Raw genomic sequence first — 23,826 nt, forward strand, 5'->3', positions numbered from 1 at the left:
GTCTGACAGAGTTGTGCACTGTGGGTTACAGTTACTGTATAACAGTATATACAGGTGTGGATAGAGTGAGACTCTACAGTCAACAGCAGGGTTTCTCAAAGTGGGGTCTGCCGAGGTACTGCAGGGGGTCTGCGGCCAGATCGAAAATAAATAAATATAGCTCTGTCTATGAATTTGAGCGTGGTTACATTTCTCCAGGCCCTCAGCTTTTTGCCCAAACAGAGGTGTGTAGAATTGCAGGAAATAGGCTTGAAGACTGCAAAATGTTGTCGTTGATGCCGTTCCTTCCCAGGGCCTGAGACTTGGTTTGTCCAGCCATGCACTGCTGAAGTCATAGTAAAACTCCTGGTATGCTACTTCTATCTCACACCAATTCATATTCTCTAGTAGTTTTTACACTACTGAGCCATGCCGAGCTGTACTGCACTGGCCTAGTTATGCATCCACCATAGTTGCTGGTACCATGCTGGATTGGACATATCTGAGCCTGCACAGTGCGGTTGAGTTTGGCATGATAGTGTGAAACAGTATATGAGGTGTGGGTGTTCTGGGCTGGCTCAGCCAGGTGAGTGACTGACCTCTGGTCAGGTGTGTCCTGTGGTCCATCATATTATATACAGTATATCGTTATACATTGTATTATATATAGGTGGTTATATTATATGCAGGTGACTGACCTCTGGAGGTGTGCCGTTTGACCCCTCAGGGCTGCTGCCCCTCAGGTTGATGATGTGAACCTCCTGTGGTAGACCCGTGGTTCCACGGGAGGCACAGCCTGACAGGGCCGTGAAGCTCTTCAGCAGAGCCTGCACCGGGTGGCCTACACCTACAGGCAGCAGCTCACACGGGCTACGAGACAACGGACCTGGGGGGGGAGGGGGGAGAAAAATTAGATGAGTGGAACCCATGAAATGTTTTTTTGAGAATCCAAGATCCACAGTGTGGAGCTAAAGAATCTTCATTTTAAAAGTCAACAGCACAGATGGAAGAAGTGTTCCACACTGCAGCTTCAGTCCAACAAACTGGAGAACACTTTATATGAATTTTCTGTAAATCATTTATAGACTGTCCATAAATAGATAGCGTATGAATCGGCAATTCTCTGATGAACAAGTTATGAATGATGAGGGTAAATAAAGTGTCAGCATGCAACTGTAATGAGTGACATAATCATTATTTAAATTGGGAATAGCAAAATAAAACAGTGACTGCGCACATTGTCTGGGCCCAAAGCTCACTACTTCTCAAAGTAGGCCATTCTCTCCAGTCCACAGCCTACTAACACAGCAGACTGGCCTCTCAACAAAGAGCAGCACCACGCTTTCTGACCCTCAACAGGCCACTAACACTGGCCTTGCCTCTGAACAAAGAAGTGTCTAGCTGACCCTCTACAGGATGTTATGGTGCCAGATGTATAATCAAGATGACCCAAAGAGACCTCCATTATAATCCCCTTTATGTCACTTTTACCTCTTTCTCTTTTCCCGTAAATGTTCAGATCTGACCTTCCCTTAATTCCCTAATCCCTACAGGGGGTGGCCCACACTTCACACTTTAGTGCTCTTGTCTCTGGACAGCCCATAGTTAGCCATTATGACTGTGGTCAGTTAAAGAAGTTGCTGTGGAGATGTGGCGCTGGAGGTGTTCCTGTGAGAAGCCTGTTAGATTGGTCTACAGTATGTGTGTGTGTGTGTTTCACTCCCACTGGTGCCCTGCTGCACAGAGAGACTGGTGAACTTGGACTTGGAGTACAACAAGAACGGATGGACTATAACAGGGATCAAGCAGTTGAACATAACGAGCACACTTGTTAACAAAACTTCCTTGAAGGGCTATCCTAACAAGGTCATATTATGTTGGAGGTTGTGGGATTCCCTTTTCTCTCTCTCTGGATCAGAATCTCGCTTTTTCTATCTTTCATTTTACTCTACACTGATTAGCCTAATAGTGGTGCAGGTAACATTGTGAGGTCCTGTATATTACTAAAAACTGAAGATAATGCTTTAGGTAGCTAAAGTCAATCATAATAAATTATAATAAATAGGCAACAACTAAATCTCAAGACTGCCATAGATTATAGTTAGTCTGAGGGCAGTGGTCCAAAAATAGGGCCGTCTGCCCCTTTCCTCTCACTGCTGTCCATCCATCCATCCATCCATGGCTGTCATGGAGAGGAACAGTAGGACCAGTGAGACCTGTCAGTCATGCAGAGCCAAGCCCCAGCGTGGTCAGACCAGGGTTACGTCCCGAATGGCATCATATTCCCTATATAGTGCACTATAAAAGTAGTATAAAAGCAGTGCAATATATAGGAAATAGAGTGCTATTTGGCATGCAACCTGGGAGAGGACACTAAGACCCAGTCTGTCAGGGAGGCCTGGTAGGGGGCTGGGGGGCCGGCTGGGTTTCTGGGTTTGGTCTGCTGGCCTGGAAAAGCACATTTGTCCCTCACTTACAGAGCAGGCTGCAGTGAGCGTTTGGAGAGCTTGGATTTAAACTCAGATCATACCATGCTTATAAACTCATCAGCACATCATCATGGTCACAATGGTAAGCTCATCAGCACATCAACATGGTCACAATGGTAAGCTCATCAGCACATCAACATGGTCACAATGGTAAGCTCATCAGCACATCATCATGGTCACAATGGTAAGCTCATCAGCACATCATCATGGTCACAATGGTAAGCTCATCAGCACATCATCATGGTCACAATGGTAAGCGCATCAGCACATCATCATGGTCACAATGGTAAGCTCATCAACCCATCATCATGGTCACAATGGTAAGCTCATCAGCACATCAACATGGTCACAATGGTAAGCTCATCAGCACATCATCATGGTCACAATGGTAAGCTCATCAGCACATCATCATGGTCACAATGGTAAGCTCATCAGCACATCATCATGGTCACAATGGTAAGCGCATCAGCACATCATCATGGTCACAATGGTAAGCTCATCAACCCATCATCATGGTCACAATGGTAAACTCATCAGCACATCATCATAGTCACAATAGTAAGCTCATCAGCACATGGTAATGTGCACATGGTAAGCTAATCACATTGCTCTGTGGACCGCTATTACATCAGGGCATAGGCTTAGCCATGTGCACAAGGAACGCATGCCACTTGCCACAAGCTTTCAGGTGGGCTACAAGGTTAAACTGCCACTATCTGACATGTATCTACAGCGTAAACATTATTTTACTTTAACATTAGTAATTTTACACACTTAAACACACACACACTCTTACACTGACACACACATACACACACATCCTTACACTGACACACACACACACACACACACACTGTTAAACTGACACACACACATACACACACAGCCCTGATGTTTTGTGCAAGGTGTTGGACAGGCCTTTTCCATTAGAGAAACTGTGTCTCAGTGGACAAGCTGTGGCCAGACTTTCCTCTTGCAGGTCAGTCCCTACACTCTACTCTGCCCAACGGCCTCACAGACATTTCTTGGGCCAACCAGCCAGCGTAGGCCCCGCTCAGGTTTCAAACACTGCATGATAAACACGCTATAGTTGCCGATAGCGATCAGGGGGAACATTTGGAAATAATTAAAAGAGAAATTGAAAGACAGGGGAGATAACAACTTTAAAACTCCCCCGTCTCTGACAAAAATACTGTACCTCACCAGTGGGTTGCTAGAGGTAGGTTTCTCTCTGAGAACAGACTGTTATTGTTTTGCAGTACTGTACACACACACACACACACACACACGTGTGATCCGCACAAAGCCTGAGACATGACATACCTTCCTATCTGTGTGTTGTGAGGACAGAAATGCTTTACTATTGTCTCTCTTGTCTCTCCTGAGAGAGACCCTGAGAGCCTCTGACAGATGTCTTTAACCTATTCTCTCTTCCTACAGCTGCTGTCTCCTGGTGCTAGTGAATCCCTTCCCCATACAACCCATATGAGATCTACTTTGATGTGATTGATGGGAACATACATTCAAAAACACAGTGACGGATGGCTGGAGTCAAGGAAAAAAAAACTGCAAAACCTTAATGGCAAAACCTTGTTGTGGTACTCCTCCCCAAGGAGTACACGCCGGTCCCTCTCTCTCAAGTCATCACGCCTAACCCTTCAGTCCTAATCTCACAGCACTCAAACTCACTTTTCCCTCCACACCACACATTGTGAAATAACAATCACCCCACCTGTCAGACAGACAAATCATTTGTCCTTTTTAGAAGACAGCTAAGAAATGACGGTACTTGTCGGGCAGTGATGTTGTTTCTTTATTTAACTTCCTGGAAAAAAGGGCTATACAGAGAAAATAAAAGTTTGTTGGAAAAAAATAATACAGAAGATTTCGAAAATAATGGAAGGAAACCAAACATTTGTTTTATAACCCTGAAACACAAATGGAGCTGTGGGTAATAAACAAAGACAGTGTTTCCATCCCAAAGAATAATGGAATCATCGGTATCGAGTTCAAAATCATATCAGGACAAAATGGTTTTGACTGAGATGGGATTAAGCAACAATAGGGCCATACTTTCCCCCAAACTAAACTCAGACAACAACTCTGATTATTTGTGTATTATATATTCATTTATGGGCCTGCCATATTTACAACATTATTACAACAATGATGTCTATTGGACATTTACAATATGGAACTTAGTTTATATATTTACACAAAGGAACTTTAATAGACATATACAATGCACCCAGTCACTACAAGGATCATTCCTAACTCAGTTGCCGGAGAGGAAGGAAACTGCTCAGAGATTAAACAGCTACAGAGTTTAATGGCTGTGATAGGAGAAAACTGAGGATGGATCAACAACATTGTAGTTACTTCACAAACCTAGCCTGTGCAAAAATATTCCAAAACATGCATCTTGTTTGCAATAAGGCACTAAAGTAAAAGTGCAAAAAATGTGGCGAAGAAATTAACTTTATGCTAAGAGCTAAGCACAATCCTAGAGGAAAACCTGGTTCAGAGACAAATTCCCCTTTCAGCAGGACAATAACCTAAAAACAGAAGACCAAATATACACTGGAGTTGCTTACCAAGACGACATTGAATGTTCCTATGTGGCCTATTTACAGTTTTTACTTAAATTGTCTTGAATTGGCAAGACCTTGAAAATTTAAATTTTACATTTACATTTAAGTCATTTAGCAGACGCTCTTATCCAGAGCGACTTACAAATTGGTGCATTCACCTTATTTTTTGGGGGGGTGGGGGGGTAGGGGGGGGTTAGAAGGATTACTTAATTCTATCCCAGGTAATCCTTAAAGAGGTGGGGTTTCAGGTGTCTCCGAAGGTGGTGATTGATGGCTGTCTAGCAATGATCAACAACCAGCTTGACAGAGCTTGAAGACGTTTTTAAAGAATATTGTGCAATTATTGTACAATCCATGTATGCAAAGCTCTTAGAGACTTACCCAGAAAGACTTACAGCTGTAATCACTGCCAATGGTGATTCTAACATGTAATGACTCAGAGGTGTGAATACTTGTGTATATTACATATTTATGTATTTTATTTTCAATACATTTGCTATCATTTCTAAAAACATGTTTTCACTTTGCCATTATGAGGTATTGTGTGTAGATGGGTGAGAAAAAATGTATATAATACATTTTGAATTCAGGCTGTAACACAACAAAATGTGGAATAAGTCAAGGGGTATGAATCATTTCTGAAGGCACTGTACTTATACAACAATCCTCTATTATAGCCATAATATCTGGTATTATTGATATTTTTCTGTGTAGCTGAAACCAACTGGAATCTAATCCTGCACATCTGGTATGGTCATCATAGTCTGCAGCCTCCATGGAGAGGGGGGAGAGGAGAAGAAAAAGACTTGAACAGCTTTGTCTCTTCTGTCACCTCTCCCCCTGTCCATACCTCTCTCTCTCTCTCTCCCTCTATCCTTGTCTGTACCTCTCTCTCTCTCCCTGTCTCTCTTCCTCTCTCCCCCCTCTTTCCCCCTCTCTCTCTCCTCTCTGTGTTTCTTCTCTCCACAGCAGAGGGAGTACAGAGAGGTCCTGTCCAGCAGCTGCTAGGCCCTCTGGCCAGGCCGAGCCGGACTAACGCCCACAGAAGAGGAATGAGAGAAGCTGTTGTTCGCTCTGCATGAAAAATCAGCCCGGCTTAGAGAGCCCACCAGACACTTTACTAGACAGACTATACACACTGCAGAGCAGACACCTCCAAGACCTAAGCCCAGCAGATCCAGTCATATCTGATAGTAACAAGTGATATTCCATCTGTGATGTCTACCTTCACAGCAAAATATTTATCTTGGATTTTGATTGGGAGAATAAGGTCATGGTTAATCGTCTTCTGGTGGAAAATAAGGTCAAGGACCTGTGAATCTCAGCGTGAAGCCAATGTTGGTTGATCAGATTAGGTTCAAAAATGAGAACAATAACAGCAATTGAAGAAAATTCTGATTTTATTTCATGTCTAGGATATCATTATATCCATCAATGTCCAAGCACCCTTTATTCTGGGGCCTTGGGGACTAACTGCTCTCGTCAGGCAAACCGCCACACCAGGCGAGACTGGTTCCCACAGGAGTGTCTCTTCCTGTCTCAGTCTGGATCCTGAGAAAGATGAGACAGACAGAACCCTGCAAGAGTGCAGCGCATGGGATAGAGCACACCTGTGTAAGTACAGACAGCCTGGTCTGGTCCTGCATGTTCTGGACCCACAGACTCAACATCAATATCCTACTATCCTCACCACCCAGACCTAGTTACAGCCAGGATAACTAAGTAAAAATCATAATAAACGACAACAAAAACACAAAACTATCCTATAAATAAATACTCAAAAACCACAGAGGACAGTTTCTGTGTACCTCACCAGTTTGACATCAGATAGGTTTCTTTAAAACTGACTAATCTAGAATGTTTCCCCAGGCTATCATGCTAGGAAATAATGATTTGATAAATGTGTAATCAAAGTAACAGAAGGATAACATCTCAGTTCTAGACAGGATGTATTGCCAATGATGGTCGACATACTGTACAAGATGTCTTTGCCACTCGTTTCTGCTGCTACCTCAACTTTCTGGCTGGAAATGCCATGCCTTTGTCTTTCACTCCCACATGCACCTGTTTAAAGAGAGCACAGACACACCAGGCCACAACTTTTACACCTATAAGCTATTAATTAACCTACTTGTTCATATATACATCCTGTTAACCTGTATTCATAACGGTATTCTATCTTTCCTATCAAATTTTGCTGTCAATTTTTACAAATGTCAATATTTATTTATTTATTGAAAGCAGTAACTACCCTCAATGTCCTCTGGACATTTCATGACTCTAGGACCAAGAAAATGTATTCAAAATTACTTCTGAAGTTTTATAATTGTGTGTTCGTTAATGGGGAAATATGGTAATTTATCAGAAAAGTCTCTGTTTTTGGAGATAAGAAGTTTTCATCAGACAGTGACGATATGGTATCTTATCTTGTGGAAGGTTCAACTATGTATGATGGGTAACTGCAATAAACCATTCCTGAAACCATTTGCTAAAACACAAATGTTGCTCAAGGCCATTTGGCGTCATGGGGCAGTCAGTCTTGAAAAGGCATTTGTAATAAGTTTCAGCATGAGCCATAGTTTCAATTAAGTCCTTTGAGTGGAGGAAGACGAATAAGCCACCCGCACACATGCTTCGCGGCCAAATTAGATGCCAGAGAAAATGAAAAAGAGCTGATAGCCCGCTGTGCCTTTGACACACACACTGCCCTTTCTCTCTCTCCTACAGTATATATTGTAGATACCAGGGGAGGGCTGTCAGAGTGAGTCAAGGGACTCTGTGGGCCCTGGTCAAAAGCATAAAGGGGATAGGGTGCCATTTGGAAGCAGACTGAATGAATACGCTGACTGGGTTATATAGTGGTACTACTGCGAAAGGCCTCAGAGAGAGTAGATTAAGTTTAGGTTGCTGAATTTACTGGGTTCTTATAGTAATACTGGGAAAGTCCTCAAGAGCAGATGACGACGGTTTAGGTTACTGAATTTACACAGGGTAGAAACCACAGGCATTCACATTTTTACACGTCAAACTAGGAGTTTAGAGAGAGAGAGGGACAGAACAAGAAAGAAGAGAGAAACAGAGAGAGAGAGTGAGAGAGAATGAGAGAGAGAGAGAGAGAGAGAGAGAGAGAGAGAGAGATCAGGAATGGGGGAGGCACTGAAACTGAAAGATAAAATGCACTCTGACTCAGATGAGTATAACTCCTTATTACTCCACTTAACCTATCTGATGATGTGGGAGTTGAGAAGCACGGACAGCCAGTAACAGAACTGATGTACTTTTCAATCTCCCAGTCTCTATTCTGTCCCTTACCATACCTACTGAAGTCTGCAGTTCTGGTTATGCCTCTTTTGTGAATTACAGTTCAGTTTTTAAATCAGGTGGTCAAAGTATTAGCAGTCTCTACTCAGAAGCTGTATATGTGAACTAAAATAGAAATAGATTCTGTAGTAAAGGCTCATTGAGTGCTTTGATTATTACACTGATGTTGAAGGCTAGGGAACGAGGAACATGGATATACAGTATCGGGATCGCTCTCAAAAGGGTTAGTAGAGTCAGGAAGCGTATAGAAACTCAAACCGATAGTTAAATCTCAGATACTGTAGAAATAATCTCCAAGCCAACCGACTTAAGACGTATTTAAACACCCTGGAAGTGTTCCAAATAACACCCTATTCCCTAGTCCTATAGGCCCAGGTCAAAAATAGTGTACTATATAGAAAATATAATGCCATTTAAGGATGCAGCCACTGATTAGATTCCAAGAAATGCACTCTGTTGCTACAACATGCTGCTGGTGGCATTCCAAGACTTGGCTACAGGATGTGATGTCATTCCATGTGCCTGTTAGGAACATATCTGATTTTCCCACAAAGCCAATTCCGATAAGAAACAAAAAGACCCTTCCCCAATGCACTACACACACACACACACAACATGTGCATGCATAAACACACACACACTCGGAGACAGACAAGTGCACGTGTCTTATTTCCAGCATCCCTCAGCAGTAGACTATTGTATATTTTTTCAGAGGGAGATACTTTTACACAGTTTTAATTCTTACACAGTGTGTTTCACAAAATAGATGACGCTGGCTGTGCACTGCCTATATCAGAATACATCCTGTATCCTGTACACATTCCCAAATAAAGACAAACAGGTTTTAAAACATGTTTGTTCAATTACACAAAGACATCATAAGGCAGGATTGATTACATGTAATAGACAGGGGATTGGTGGGGCCACTATGTCAATATGTGTAGTTCTATCCATTAAACCTGTGGTATCTCAGTTCCCATATGGACCAAGTTATTATCTCAATCCTCCAATCATCGGTCCTTGTCTCCTAGCAGAGATTCTCAGGGTCCGCAGAACACGCAAACCAGTTTAGGGAGAGCAATATTCTGCCCTGTCATGTTTTTCTAAGGGGCTTTAGTTTGGAACTACACAATCACTAGGCCTGCAGTGCTGACACTAACAGTAACTCACTCAGCGCTGAGTTAGCCAGAGGGCACAAATACAGGAAGCGAATAAAGCCTTTCATAAGGATAGTACTAGCTTTATTCATTCTGTCTGCTAGCTATGAAATATGGATTCATCATGAACCAATATGAGCCTGTAAAATGTGGAAGCACGGGAGGCAGGACGTTGGTAAGAAGGGGGAGACATGGGGGAGGATGAGGAGAAGAGGTGGGGGAGAAGAGTGGTTGACAGGGGAGGACGGGGGTAGGAGGTGGGAGATGGGGGCGGCACTGCAGTCAGTCAGGAAAGTCATAAAACTTTTCCATCAAAGTGTGAAATCTGAGATCAAAAGTCCCACAAACCTGTCCACGGGCCAGCATCACACAAACAATCCCTCGTTTGATGAATCAATCTGATCAGACAAAATTGTATTCGCTAATACGAAGCTTGATTGCATGACTGAATAACTTGATCGCATTACTGAATAACATTTACATAAGGGGGATAAAACAGTAATCGGGAGAAAAATATTTAAATGAATCTTTGTTCCATCTCCAAGTGTGTTACCAGGTGTGGATCCTAGTCATAAATCCTACATCTGTGTCCATAAAAAGTACAGTGACAATTGAGCTATTGACCTAGGACTGAAACCGTCACTCCAAATCGGCACCCATCTTTCTATCAAGTGATAATAAACAGACAGGCCCAGTCTAGGAATGGCTTCTTGTTTTGATTTTATACACAGGCATAGCAGTTGCAGAAACGGTATGTACTGAGATGGATTAATTCAAAAGTATTCACACCCCTTGGATTTCTTCACATTGTTTTTTTTTTCAAAGTGGGATTAAAATGGTTTTAACTGTAATTTTTGGTCAACAATCGACACAAAATACTCTGTAGGGTCAAAGTGGAAGAAATACACTTTTTAAAGAAGATTTAATCAAAAATCAAATAAATAAAATATAGTCGTTGCGTAAGTATTCAGCTCCCTGCGTCAACTTAGAAACACATTTGGCAGCAATTACAGCTGTGAGTCTTGTTGGGTAAGTCTCTAAGAGCTTTGCACACCTGGATTATGTAATATTATTCTATTATTCTTTTAAAAAATTCTTCAAGCTCTGTCAAAATGTTGAGGATCACGGCAGACATCAATGTTCAAGTGTTGCCATAGTCTTGCCATAGTCTTGCCATAGTATTGTGTGATAGGCCACACAAGCTCACAGAACAGGACCGCTGAGTGCTGAAGCGCGAAGTGATAGGCCACACAAGCTCACAGAACAGGACCGCTGAGTGCTGAAGCGCGAAGTGCGTAAAAATCATCTGTCCTCGGTTGCAACACTCACTACTGAGTTCCAAACTGCCTCTGGAAGCAACGTCAGCACAAGAACTGTTCGTCGGGAGCTTCATGAAATGGGTTTCCATGGCCGAGCAGATACACGCAAGCCTAAGATCACCATGCGCAAAGCCAAGCGTCTACTAGAGTGGTGTAAAACTCGCCACCATTGGACTCTGGAGCAATGGAAACACGTTCACTATTTGGCAGCACGACAGACGAATCTGGGTTTGGTGACTGCCAAACACTACCTGCCCCAATGCTTAGTGCCAACTGTAAAGTTTGGTGGAGGAGGAATAATGGTGTGGGGCTGTTTTTTATGGTGTGGCTAGGCCCCTTAGGTCCAGAGAATGGAAATCTTAACGCTACTTTGTGGCAACAGTTTGGGGAAGGCCCTTTCCTGTTTCAGCATGATAATGCCCCAGTGCACAAAGTGAGGTCCATACAGAAATGTTTTGTCGAGATCGGTGTGGAAGAACTTGACTGGCCTGCCCAGAGCCCTGACCTCAACCCCATCAAACACCTTTGGGATGAATTGGAACGCCGACTGTGAGCCAGGTCTAATCTCCCAGCATCAGTGCCCGACCTCACTAACACTCATGGCTGAATGGAAGCAAGTCCCCGCAGCAATGTTGCAACATCTAGTGGAAAGCCTTCCCAGAAGAGTGGAGGCTGTTATAGCAGCAAAGGGGGGACCAACTCCATATTAATGCCCATGATTTTGGAATGAGAAGTTCGACGAGCTGGTGTACCCATACCTTTGGCCATGTAGTGTATCACTCACTCTGTGGCGCTAGCCGCCTAGTGTTATAGTCATATGAATACTTTTGTTATTATGTTATATACATGTACATCATTATGACTGATGGGTTAGGAGAAGCAGCTGGTTGCCGGCGAGGCCAGTATGAATAGAAAAGAAAGGCAGGTCTTTACATTTTAATGGAGCCTGAGAGGCAACTAGAGAGGGCAACTACTTTTCACACACAAACACATATATACACACACACAGCTACTTTCACATAGACCCAAATGAGGAGACCACATTCCAGTGGACCTCCTCGTCTCGTGGGCCGAGAAGAATGACATGACGTCAAATGTCTTGCCGCTTTGCCCCCACATGTATTAACACACGCAAATGACCCTGTGAGGGGAGGGACCCTGGCCTTCGACAAGACGCTGGCTAGCTAATAATGAGACTGAGTACAAAGGGGATAAAATATGCTGCTGGTGAATAAAGTCCTCTGTTTAAGGAAGACTTCAGATCAGCCTCCACTAGAACCCCATGAGAGAGGAACTACTCATCTGACTAACTGCCACTAAGCAGAACTCGCCCACCAGCTCAAGAAATATATTGTTATTTATACAGTAGAACAATTGAAATATAGTATATTTCAATTGTTGTAATAGTTCATCAAGCAGTGTGGACAACAGGTAATTTTGTCAAGAAAATGGAGGATACCATGACATGAAATGAATAAAAAGTTTAGTACGCATGTGTTTTAACACGAGAGTGTTTCTCCCACGTTCACAAAATAAAAGAAAGGCACCTTCCAACTCATACATAACAGTGCATCACATTGTGGAGGGGAAACCCTTGTGGTAAATGTGATGAGTCCCTTAATCCTCTACACAGCAGCAATGACGCTAACCACAACCAACAACAGTACTCTCTCTCCCTTCGTTAGCCAAGTCCCAACTTCCAGAGCTGAGACCCAAGGTGAAAAAACAAGCTTGAAAATATCAATATGTGACTGTGTGTGTGATCTAAGGCAAATTATATCTGTAATTTAGTGTTCAGACTGAGGAGGGCCTGTTACTTTGGAAGAATACTTTGCTGATATTTTCCAAAGAAACTTTCCGACGGTGGGGCTTAGCCAACGTGGCCTGTCAGCACAACTTATCTGAGGGGAATTGAGGGGGGAAAGGTGGGTCCCAGACTGGGGAGAGTAGGGCGGTGAGATGAGAGACACCACCTGGAAGCCTTCGGCTAACTCACTCACATCCCTGCTCCTACTTAAGATGAGGGAGGGAGAGGAAGGGAAGCTTATAGATTGTTAACTGCAGAGAAAGTGACACGTCATGTGTGGTGGTGATGATAATGAACCTGATAATGTACTTCAAAATAAAAGGATATCAAGTAACTCATATCCTTCCAGAAAACATGTGGGGACAGAGATCAGGGCTTTTAGCTAAACTTGTAGTGAATAAAGGACTCAACTCAAACCCACTCGCTTAGTTTTTTTGTTGTTTTATTTTTAGTAAGAAGAAGAGTGCCAAGTTCTGGCAACCTACAATGAAAGAGGCAAAAAACAGAGACATGCCCTACTACTCTGTCTACCTTCTTCCAATACCAGGACAAGAGAGAGTTAAACTCTAGTAATATTTGTTCCTTTCTCTTTCTTCAGTGAAGTCACACTCCACATAACTCCTTTACTGTTCCAGGACCTCTATACCAGGCGGTGTCAGAGGAAGGCCCTAAAAATTGTCAAAGACTCCAGCCACCCTAGTCATACACTGTTCTCTCTGCTACCGCACGGCAAGCGGTGCCAGAGTGCCAAGTCTAGGTCCAAAAGGCTTCTTAACAGCTTCCACCCCAAGCCATAAGACTCCTGAACAGCTAATCAAATGGCTACCCAGACTATTTGCATTGTCCCCCCCCCTCTTTCACGATGCTGCTACTCATTGTTTATTATCTATGCATAGTCACTTTAACCCTACCTACATTTACATATGACCTCAATTACCTCGACTAAACTGTACCCCCGCACATTGACTCTGTACCAGTACCCCCTGCATATAGCCACACTAATGTTATTTTACTACTGCTCTTTAATTATTTGTTATTTGTTCTTTTTATTTTTTACTTAACACTTATTTTTCTTAAAACTGCATTGTTGGTTAAGGGGTGGTAAGTAATCAATAAGGGATGATTGCTTTCACCTGGTCAGTCTATGTAATTGAAAGAGCAGGGGTTCTTAATGTTTTGTAGACTCAGTGTACATCACTAATCTCAATAATAAGTCTACACTTAATTACTAAATAATTTTCTCAAGCTGAGAGAAAGCCTGTGTCTTTCTCTCCTCCCTCCCTTATCGGCAGTGTTGTTGAGATAAAGGCTTAACCGCAGGGAAGGGCCCAGGTCTGTAAGTAGAGATGCTCAAGGCAAGCAGGGCTCCCATTGCTATGTAAACATCCCTACCACTCTCTATCCTACAGCAACACACACAGTCATATGTGCATCCCAAATGGGATGCTATTCCTTACATAGTGCATTACTTTTAACCCTATGGTCAAAAGCAGTGCACTATATAGTCACAGTCTCTGTACCGCTCTGACTGGCTGCTCTGACTGTTAGCATGAATCACACTCCAACATCTGGTTTAACATGCTGGGAGGGACCTCTCTCTCTTCGGTTTGGCTCAGTGTGTGTGTGGAGTGTGTGTGTGTGTGCATGTGTGGATGTGTGTGTGTGCGAGTGTGTGTGTTTGTGTGTGCGCGGAGTGTGTGTGTGTGTGTGTGCATGTGTGGATGTGTGTGTGTGCGAGTGTGTGTGTTTGTGTGTGCGCGGAGTGTGTCGATTTGGACTGGACTCCTCTTCCCCCTCCTCCCCCATTCTCCCCTCAGTTTACAGTGGGTTGCACAATCCATTTTGGCAGTCCCCTTGTCATGCTGCAGGCCTTAACAGCAGCATTGTGGATATACAGTAGATGGTGATTTACAGGCCATCCTTTTGTTCAACTATGGGGAAAAGGGCTAAAACTGCTTCCCTGAAGTGTGTATCTGATAGCCAAGCATGGAGCTGGAAATAAAATAAAAGAGCTAAGACAATTATATATTAAATGTGGTACACTGTGAGCACATTAAAATGAAAGCGGTAGATTGGTATCAAAGTGAAGGTTATAGGAGTATGAAGATTAATACCATATTTATTGCACTCGAGCCTTGTTTACATTGGCAGTTTGAAGTGACTCAAATCCTATTCTTTTGCATGTCTGATTTAAATCTGATCTTTTTTATGCAGTCTGAACAGTCAAAAAGCACATAGAATCGGATATTTCAAGCCACATCTCAAACCACCTTTGTTAGTTGCTTGAAATCAGATACAAATCTGATTCCTGGCCATGCGACAGTAAAATCTGATTTATTTGCCCTCAAGTGGTTTTTAGACTGTTATTTGGCTTGTTGCTTGCTAGCTACTATCTTTACAGTTTGACAAGAACATGTGGTAGCTAACTATCATGTTAATTGCTTATAAAGAAATTAGTGAATGTGCTAGGAAGCTAAACAGCTGCCTAGCTAGTTAGTTGAATGCTGTGGCTAGCCAAAATGAACTTGTTTTGAAAGATGGATCATCCTATCCTTTGAGGCTTTAAAAGTGTTCTTACACTATGATTTTGAACATGCAAAGCAACTGGGAAACATCCATGGCAGGCATTGTTTCCACCTTAGCTTGCTACATAACTTCTGAGTGATAGGAAGCACAAGCACCACCACCAATCAGCCTACACCACTGAGAACACACCCGTTGATACTATGACAGCTAGTGTAGCCATTTGGTCATTTGTAACTTTCTCTTTGGACAGTCAGTATTCCAAAATGGATTTGAAAAAAAACAACTGGTTTGAGCATTAAGGCCTGCAGTGTGAACCAGGCTTTGGAGTCATGGAATTCAGTAAATGATGACTCAGGCCAGGGTGACTGACTTAGTTTGTCATGTTACCGTTGTCTTTTATAGCTGTTAAAACTTGATATGAGTGAATTCTCAGGCCCATCTATGTGTCTGTCATCATTTAAAGTCCCTACATGTACATACAGTATCACCATGCCTTCCAATTGAAACTCAGAGACTACCCCCTTCTCCCGGCTATGTGTCACTCATCAGAAAGAGCCGCCTATGAGATAATAACATGTGAACGGCTCGAGGAGAAAAAGTGCCTCGGCACTCAACACATGAGCGTGTGCTTCTGAGAGAACCACGAGCCGTGCATTGTGCCTGCAGTATAACAAGCATCCTGCCTGAGCTGTTTTTGGCAAGTGCATCAAATTCATATCCGGCTTCACATTTATTTCACAGTGAAACCTGAGGTTGTCACAACCAGTTCATAAAATACCCTTCAGAGAATAAAGAGTTTTGTCAAGATGAGGAGAGGCACACGTGAAAAGAAAAGGTAGCAGAGTAAATGCACAAAACGTATAAACAGTCCCAGGGAAAAGGGAGAGAGAATGAGAGAGAGATAGAAACAGAGAGAGAGGCAGCAGACAGAGAGAGAGGCAGAAAGAGAAAGAGAGAGGCAGCGAAGAAGGACGGAGCAGACAGACAGATGGGAAGAGAGCCATCAAGGTACTTTGGGTAAAACTTCAGAGAGAATTATGGCTTGTATCCTGGATTGCATTACAATGAGAGAAGATGTATCACTGACCAATTTAGACATTACATAACTAAGAGCCCTCCTTCCAAGTTTACAGGGCATATGTGGCTGTTTACTCAGACACCGTAGCTTGACTGAAAGAGAGGGAGCGAGATCGCTGACCGTATTTGATGAGACTTCAGGACTGAAAGAAGCTGGAAGGTGTAACACAAACTAAGATGCAATGTCCTGTTCTCCTCTTATTAACCTCTTTTGTAATGTCATATGTTATCTTTGAATCTCTATTTTTTCATAGTCTTTTCAGTGATCTTTCAAAGTCACCTTCAAGTTTTTTGGCACACACCTCAGCACAAGGCTTGTCACATCTTAACACCACTTAATTGGTGGAATTACTGAGTAACATCTTTCATCAGTAGGATATTCACACTTACACGACTTCACAAATATTACTCATGTAACTAGGAAACACTACACCTTATGACGATGAAGACATAATCTAAGACTTACAGTGAGGGAAAAAAGTATTTGATCCCCTGCTGATTTTGTACGTTTGCCCACTGACAAAGAAATGATCAGTCTATTATTTTAATGGTAGGTTTATTTGAACAGTAAGAGACAGAATAACAACAAAAAAATCCAGAAAAACGCATGTCAAAAATGTTATAAATTGATTTGCATTTTAATGAGGGAAATAAGTATTTGACCCCCTCTCAATCAGAAAGATTTCTGGCTCCCAGGTGTTTTTTATACCGGTATCGAGCTGAGATTAGGAGCACACTCTTAAAGGGAGTGCTCCTAATCTCAGTTTGTTACCTGTATAAAAGACACCTGTCCACAGAAGCAATCAATCAATCAGATTCCAAACTCTCCACCATGTCCAAGGCCAAAGAGCTCTCCAAGGATGTCAGGGACAGGATTGTAGACCTACACAAGGCTGGAATGGGCTACAAGACCATCGCCAAGCAGCTTGGTGAGAAGGTGACAACAGTTGGTGCGATTATTCGCAAATGGAAGAAACACAAAAGAACTGTCAATCTCCCTCGGCCAGGGGCTCCATGCAAGATCTCACCTCGTGGAGTTGCAATGATCATGAGAATGGTGAGGAATCAGCCCAGAACTACACGGGAGGATCTTGTCAATGATCTCAAGGCAGCTGGGACCATAGTCACCAAGAAAACAATTGGTAACACACTACGCCGTGAAGGACTGAAATCCTGCAGAGCCCGCAAGGTCCCGCTGCTCAAGAAAGCACATATACATGCCCGTCTGAAGTTTTCCAATGAACATCTGAATGATTCAGAGGACAACTGGGTGAAAGTGTTGTGGTCAGATGAGACCAAAATGGAGCTCTTTGTCATCAACTCAACTTGCCGTGTTTGTAGGAGGAGGAATGCTGCCTATGACCCCAAGAATACCATCCCCACCGTCAAACATGGAGGTGGAAACATTATGCTTTGGGGGTGTTTTTCTGCTAAGGGGACAGGACAACTTCACCGCATTAAAGGGACGATCGACAGGGCCATGTACCGTCAAATCTTGGGTGAGAATCTCCTTCCCTCAGCCAGGGCATTGAAAATGGGTCGTGGATGGGTATTCCAGCATGAAAATGACCCAAAACACACGGCCAAGGCAACAAAGGAGTGGCTCAAGAAGAAGCACATTAAGGTCCTGGAGTGGCCTAGCCAGTCTCCAGACCTTAATCCCATAGAAAATCTGTGGAGGGAGCTGAAGGTTCGAGTTGCCAAACGTCAGCCTCGAAACCTTAATGACTTGGAGAAGATCTGCAAAGAGGAGTGGGACATAATCCCTCCTGAGATGTGTGCAAACCTGGTGGCCAACTACAAGAAACGTCTGACCTCTGTGATTGCCAACAAGGGTTTTGCCACCAAGTACTAAGTCATGTTTTGTAGAGGGGTCAAATACTTATTTCCCTCATTAAAATGCAAATCAATTTATAACATTTTTGACATGCGTTTTTCTGGATTGTTTTGTTGTTATTCTGTCTCTCACTGTTCAAATAAACCTACCATTAAAATTATAGACTGATAATTTCTTTGTCAGTGGGCAAATGTACAAAATCAGCAGGGGATCAAATACTTTTTTCCCTCACTGTACTATATACAATGTGCTGGTCATCTTTTAGATAGTGTGGTATGTTTAAACACTAAGTCAATTTGGCAGGTGTTTGTGTGTGTATGCGGAGAGGTGGAGGTGTATTGGGACATGCAGTAATGCTGACAGCAGAGTGCATGTGGAAGAATTGGAAAATATAATGCGTGAGCTCATTGTGTCAATGTAGGAGAGATAGCATTTCCACTCACAGCAGATCCAACCTGGACTGCTTTTATTTGCAGTATAGTCAACATCAAGTCTCTAGAGAGAGTGGTAACTGCCTACAGAGAATAGTGCAAAGACTGCAGCCAAAGCTGAGGTGGTAAAGATGGTCATTATCAAAACGTTCCACTTCAGGCACTCACAATGAAAGAAAAATATTTTCTATGTTGGGTCACACGTCAAGATTGTCATTTACAGCAGGGTTCCCCAACTTCGGAATTTGGTCCACGGGTGGATTTATTTGGCCCCCCAAGTTTTCTGAGCAAAAAAATACAGTATATATTCTATATATCCTAAAGCATGTGGACACCTCTTCAAATTAGTGAAGTTGGCTATTTTAGCCACACCCGTTGCTGACAGGTGTATAAAATCGAGCACACAGCCATGCAATCTCCATAGACAAACAATGGCAGTAGAATGGCCTTACTGAAGAGCTCAGAGATGTTCAACATGGCACCGTCATAGGATGCCACCATAGGATGCCACCCTGCTAGAGATGCCCCGGTCAACTATAAGTGTTGTTATTGTGAAGTGGAAACGTCTAGGAGGAACAACAGCTCAGCCGCAAAGTGGTAGACCACACAAGCTCATAGAGTGGGGCCGCCGAGTGCTGAAGCACGTAGCGTGAAAATAGTCTGTCCTCAGTTGCAACACTCACTACCGAGTTCCAAACAGCCTCTGGAAGCAACTTCAGCACAATAGCTGTTCGTCGGAGGTCTTGGTCAGGGAGGTGACAGAGCTCTAGAGTACCTCTGTAGAGATGGTTGTCCTTCCGGAAGGTTCTCACATTTCTACAGCACTCCACCAGTCAGGCTTTTATGGTAGAGTGACCAGACGGAAGCCACACCTCAGTAAAAGGCACATGACAGCCAGCTTGGAGTTTGCTATAAAAGCACCTAAAGACTCTTAGACCATGAGACACAAGATTCTCTGGTCTGATGAAACCAAGATTGAACTCTATGGCCTGAATGCCAAGCGTCACGTATGGAGGAAACCTGGTACCATCCCTACGGCGAAGCATGGTGGTGGTAGCATCATGCTGTGGGAATGTTTTTCATAGCAGGGGCTGGGAGACTAGTCAGGATCGAGGGAAAGATGAACGAAGCAAAGTACAGAGAGATCCTTGATGAAAACCTGATCAGGACCTCAGACTCCAGCGAAGGTTCACATTTCAACAGGACAACGACCCTAAGCAAACAACCAAGACAAAGCATGAGTGGCTTTGGGACAAGTCTCTGAATGTCCTTGAGTGGCCCAACCAGAGCCCGGACTTGAACCCGATCGAACATCTCTGGAGAGAACTGAAAATAGCTGTGCAGCAACGCTCCCCATCCAACCTGACAGGGCTTGAGAAGATCTGCAGAGAATGTGAGAAACTCCCCAAATACAGATGTGACAAGATTGTAGCGTCAAACCCAAGAAGGCTCGAGGCTGTAATCGCTGCCAAAGGTGCTTCAACAAAGTACTGAGTAAACGGTGATCTGGAAAGTCATAACCAATCAATAAGTAATATAATAATACTCGAAGGAATGGTTTTCATCTTTAGCTAATTATCTGTGGATAATATACGATTAGAAAGATTCAAACATTTTGTAAAACATCACAGCACAATTGAAAAATATATGGCACATGGAAACCAAACAAGGGCGGTCTATGGTGATACCTGGGATGGGCTGAGAGTGGCTGAGTGTTGGGGTTAAAGAGTTTGTTTGGTCATGTATTGTTGTTATATATAAAAGTACCATGTATGTAAAATATAAAAAAGAAACGTCCTCTCACTGTCAACTGCGTTTATTTTCAGCAAACTTAACATGTGTAAATATTTGTATGAACATAAAAAGATTCAACATCTGAGACATAAACTGAACAAGTTCCACAGACATGTGACTAACAGTCAGTATCTGGTGTGGCCACCAGCTGCATTAAGTACTGCAGTGCATCTCCTCCTCATGGCCTGCACCAGATTTGCCAGTTCTTTCTGTGAGATGTTGCCCCACTCTTCCACCAAGGCACCTTCAAGTTCCTGGACATTTCTGGGGCGAATGGCCCTAGCCCTCACCCTCCGATCCAACAGGTCCCAGACGTGCTCAATGGGATTGAGATCCTGGCTCTTTGATGGCCATGGCAGAACACTTACATTCCTGTCTTGCAGGAAATCACGCACAGAATGAGTAGTATGGCTGGTGGCATTGTCATGCTGGAAGGTCATGACAGGATTAGCCTGCAGGAAGGGTACCACATGAGGGAGGAGGATGTCTTCCCTGTAACGCACAGCGTTGCGATTGCCTGCAATGACAACAAGCTCAGTCCGATGATGCTGTGACACACCGCCCCAGACCATGACGGACCCTCCACCTCCAAATCGATCCCGTTCCAGAGTACAGGCCTCGGTGTAACGCTCATTCCTTCGACGATAAACGCGAATCCGACTATCACCTTTGGTGAGACAAAACCGCAACTCGTCAGTGAAGAGCACTTTTTGACAATCCTGTCTGGTCCAGCGACAGTGGGTTTGTGCCCATCGGCGACGTTGTTGACGGTGAGGTCTGGTGAGGACCTGCCTTACAACAAGTCTTCAAGCCCTCAGTCCAGCCTCTCTCAGCCTATTGTAGACAGTCTGAGCATTGATGGAGGGATTGTGCGTTCCTGGTGTAATTCGGGCAGTTGTTGTTGCCATCCTGTACACCGCAGGTGTGATGTTCGGATGTACCGATCCTGTGCAGGTGTTGTTACACGTGGTCTGTCACTGTGAGGACGATCAGATGTCCGTCCTGTCTCCCTGTAGCGCTGTCTTAGGCGTCTCACAGTACGGACATTGCAATTTATTTCCCTGGCCACATCTGCAGTCCTCATGCCTCCTTGCAGCATGCCTATGGCACATTCACGCAGATGAGCAGGGACCCTGGGCATCTTTATTTTGGTGTTTTTCAGAGTCAGTAGAAAGGCCTCTTTAGTGTCCTAAGTTTTCATAACTGTGACCTTATTTGCCTACCGTCTGTAAGCTGTTAGTGTCTTAACGACCGTTCCACAAGTGCATGTTCATTAATTGTTTATGGTTCATTGAACAAGCATAGGAAACAGTGTTTAAACCCTTTACAATGAAGATCTGTGAAGTTATTTGGATTTTTACGAATTATCTTTGAATGACAAGGTCCTGAAAAAGGATAGTTTCTTTTTTTGCAGAGTTTATGTGTAAAATGTATATGTAAAATGTATAGGTAAAATGTATGTAGCAAAAATATGTAGCAAAAAAGCTGTAAAAAAAACTACGATATTAGTCCTCCGAAGAGGGGTTAAAAAAAAGTAACACATTATTATTTGTCTTTTTTTTAAATGCAAAAAAATTTGAACAAAAAATATGAATAAAAATAAAAACAAAAAATATACAAATAAAAAAAATGAAGGGGCTGAATACTTTTTTATTTGTAATAAATTTGCTCAAAATTCTAAAAACCTGTTCTTGCCTTGTCATTATGGTGTATTGTATGCAGATTTATGAGGGGGGAAAACAATTTAATCCATTTTAGAATAAGGCTGTAATGTAACAAATTGTGGGAAAAGTCATGGGGTCTGAATACTTTCCAAATGCACTGTAAATGTGGTGGCAGGTAGCCTAGTGGTTAGAGCATTGGACTAGTAACCGAAAGGTTGCAAGATAAAATCCCCAAGCTGGCAAGATAGAAATCTGTTGTTCTGCCCCTGAACAAGGCAGTTAACCCACTGTTCCTAGGCCGTCATTGTAAATAAGAGTTTTGTTCTTAACTGACTTGCCTAGTTAAATAAAGGTTAAAAAAAGCATTACAAATAATTTATCATAATCATGCTCCATAAAGGGTAAAAGGTAACTACATTAATTTGCTTACGAATGACTTCTGTAGCATCTACATAGGTCTTACAAGGGGTTTATGAAGTTTATTTAAAGTGGTTGATGTTGATAAGCAGACTGAGTCTTCAACATCTGAAATGGCCTGCCACATAACCACAGGTTTTCAGCAGGCATTATCTTATTTGTTTGTTTCTGTGTTGTTGTTTTCTTCTCTCCTATCTCTGCAGTCTGTCTTACCAAGCAGCTGTAAATCACAGTGCTTCACCTGAATCTCATTCCAATCAATCTGGCAGATACGTGTGGAGGCATTATGGAGGCCTTCTAGACCTGCTATGAGATCGAAGCTGTCAGCACTTTTTTTCTGCCTCAGCCCTGCCTCAGCCCTGTTTCAACCCTGCCTCAACCCTGCCACAAACCTGCCACAAACCTGCCTCTGTCTCAGAGCTCCAACAACATTATCTCTGCTCTGGGGAGGCCTGCCTGCTGGGAGAAACAGGGGAAATTCCTAGAGTGTGGGGCGATTTGTGATTGCCTGAAAAAACAGGCAACACCAGGCTAGCCCTGACGAGGCCCGGAGTGCAAAGTGTGCTTCCAGTTCCTAAGAGTGATTCCACTGCTTGGCTGCCTTCCACAGTGAAGACTCAATATATAAGAGCATACATTGACTACTCACTCTACTCACATAGAAAACATCTAGCACTAAACATACAGTTTCCACTTCCATGTTTTGCTACTCTATTACCAAAAGCCTTTATTCTTATCTTTCTTTGAACATTTGTATTAAACAATATAGCCTATAATAATATATCATTCAAAAATCCCTATGTCTACAGATATATAAGCAGCCAAAGATGACTTACCTGCAAATGCTGAGCAGCAGAACGCCAGGAGAAACAGGGGTAGAATGGGTCTGTCTGGCATCATAATGCTGCAGTTATACTGTAGTAGAACTGGCCTACAGCTTATCCAGAAGAGGACAGGATGTATCCACTGGACGGCCTTCCTTCCTCCTGGTTCTTCACAAGGACAACCCTTCTTCCACCACACAGTCAGTCAGTAGAGAGAAACCTCACAGGAGCTCCTGCTGCAAAGAACAGGAGTAGGAGTAGAGAGAGAGAGTGAGACAGAGAAACATGGTGGCTAACCGTTTAGCATGGCCAAAGAGTAAGACCGAGTGTAAGTCCCAAATGGCACCCTATTCCCTGCATAGTGCACTACTTTTGACCATAGCCCTATGGGCCCTGATCAAAAGTAGTACACTATATAGGGTGCCATTTGGGACGCAGAAGTGGCAAGTACCAGAAGGGGCATTAGGATCTAGTTCCCTGTGGAACTGATGAGAAGAGACAGGAGAGAGGGGAGACAGCGGCTCGGAGACCAGGAGGATTAATCTCATAGGGCTAACTAAACATCATGTGAGTTTTTAGGGTTCTTGTTCTTG

General features: G+C 43.2%; 1 protein-coding gene across 4 annotated transcripts in view; it reads right to left on the reverse strand.

The window, feature by feature from the left end:
* The window catches only part of LOC115158578 (transforming growth factor beta receptor type 3), a 151,229-nt gene that overhangs the window by 115,380 nt on the left and 12,023 nt on the right, over positions 1-23,826 (reverse strand). For 3 of the 4 annotated variants that reach the window (XM_029707701.1, XM_029707704.1, XM_029707703.1), the window contains 2 exons: positions 23,246-23,469; positions 678-865 (listed from right to left, as the gene is read on the reverse strand). In XM_029707701.1, coding sequence (XP_029563561.1) covers positions 678-865; positions 23,246-23,309 — 252 coding nt within the window. In that variant the 5' untranslated portion in view covers positions 23,310-23,469. The remainder of the gene's footprint in view (positions 1-677; positions 866-23,245; positions 23,470-23,826) is intronic. The other variant, XM_029707702.1, reaches the window with a different exon arrangement.

Source organism: Salmo trutta, chromosome 22 (assembly GCF_901001165.1).
Source record: "Salmo trutta chromosome 22, fSalTru1.1, whole genome shotgun sequence".
In the NCBI taxonomy this organism is placed as follows: domain Eukaryota; kingdom Metazoa; phylum Chordata; class Actinopteri; order Salmoniformes; family Salmonidae; genus Salmo; species Salmo trutta.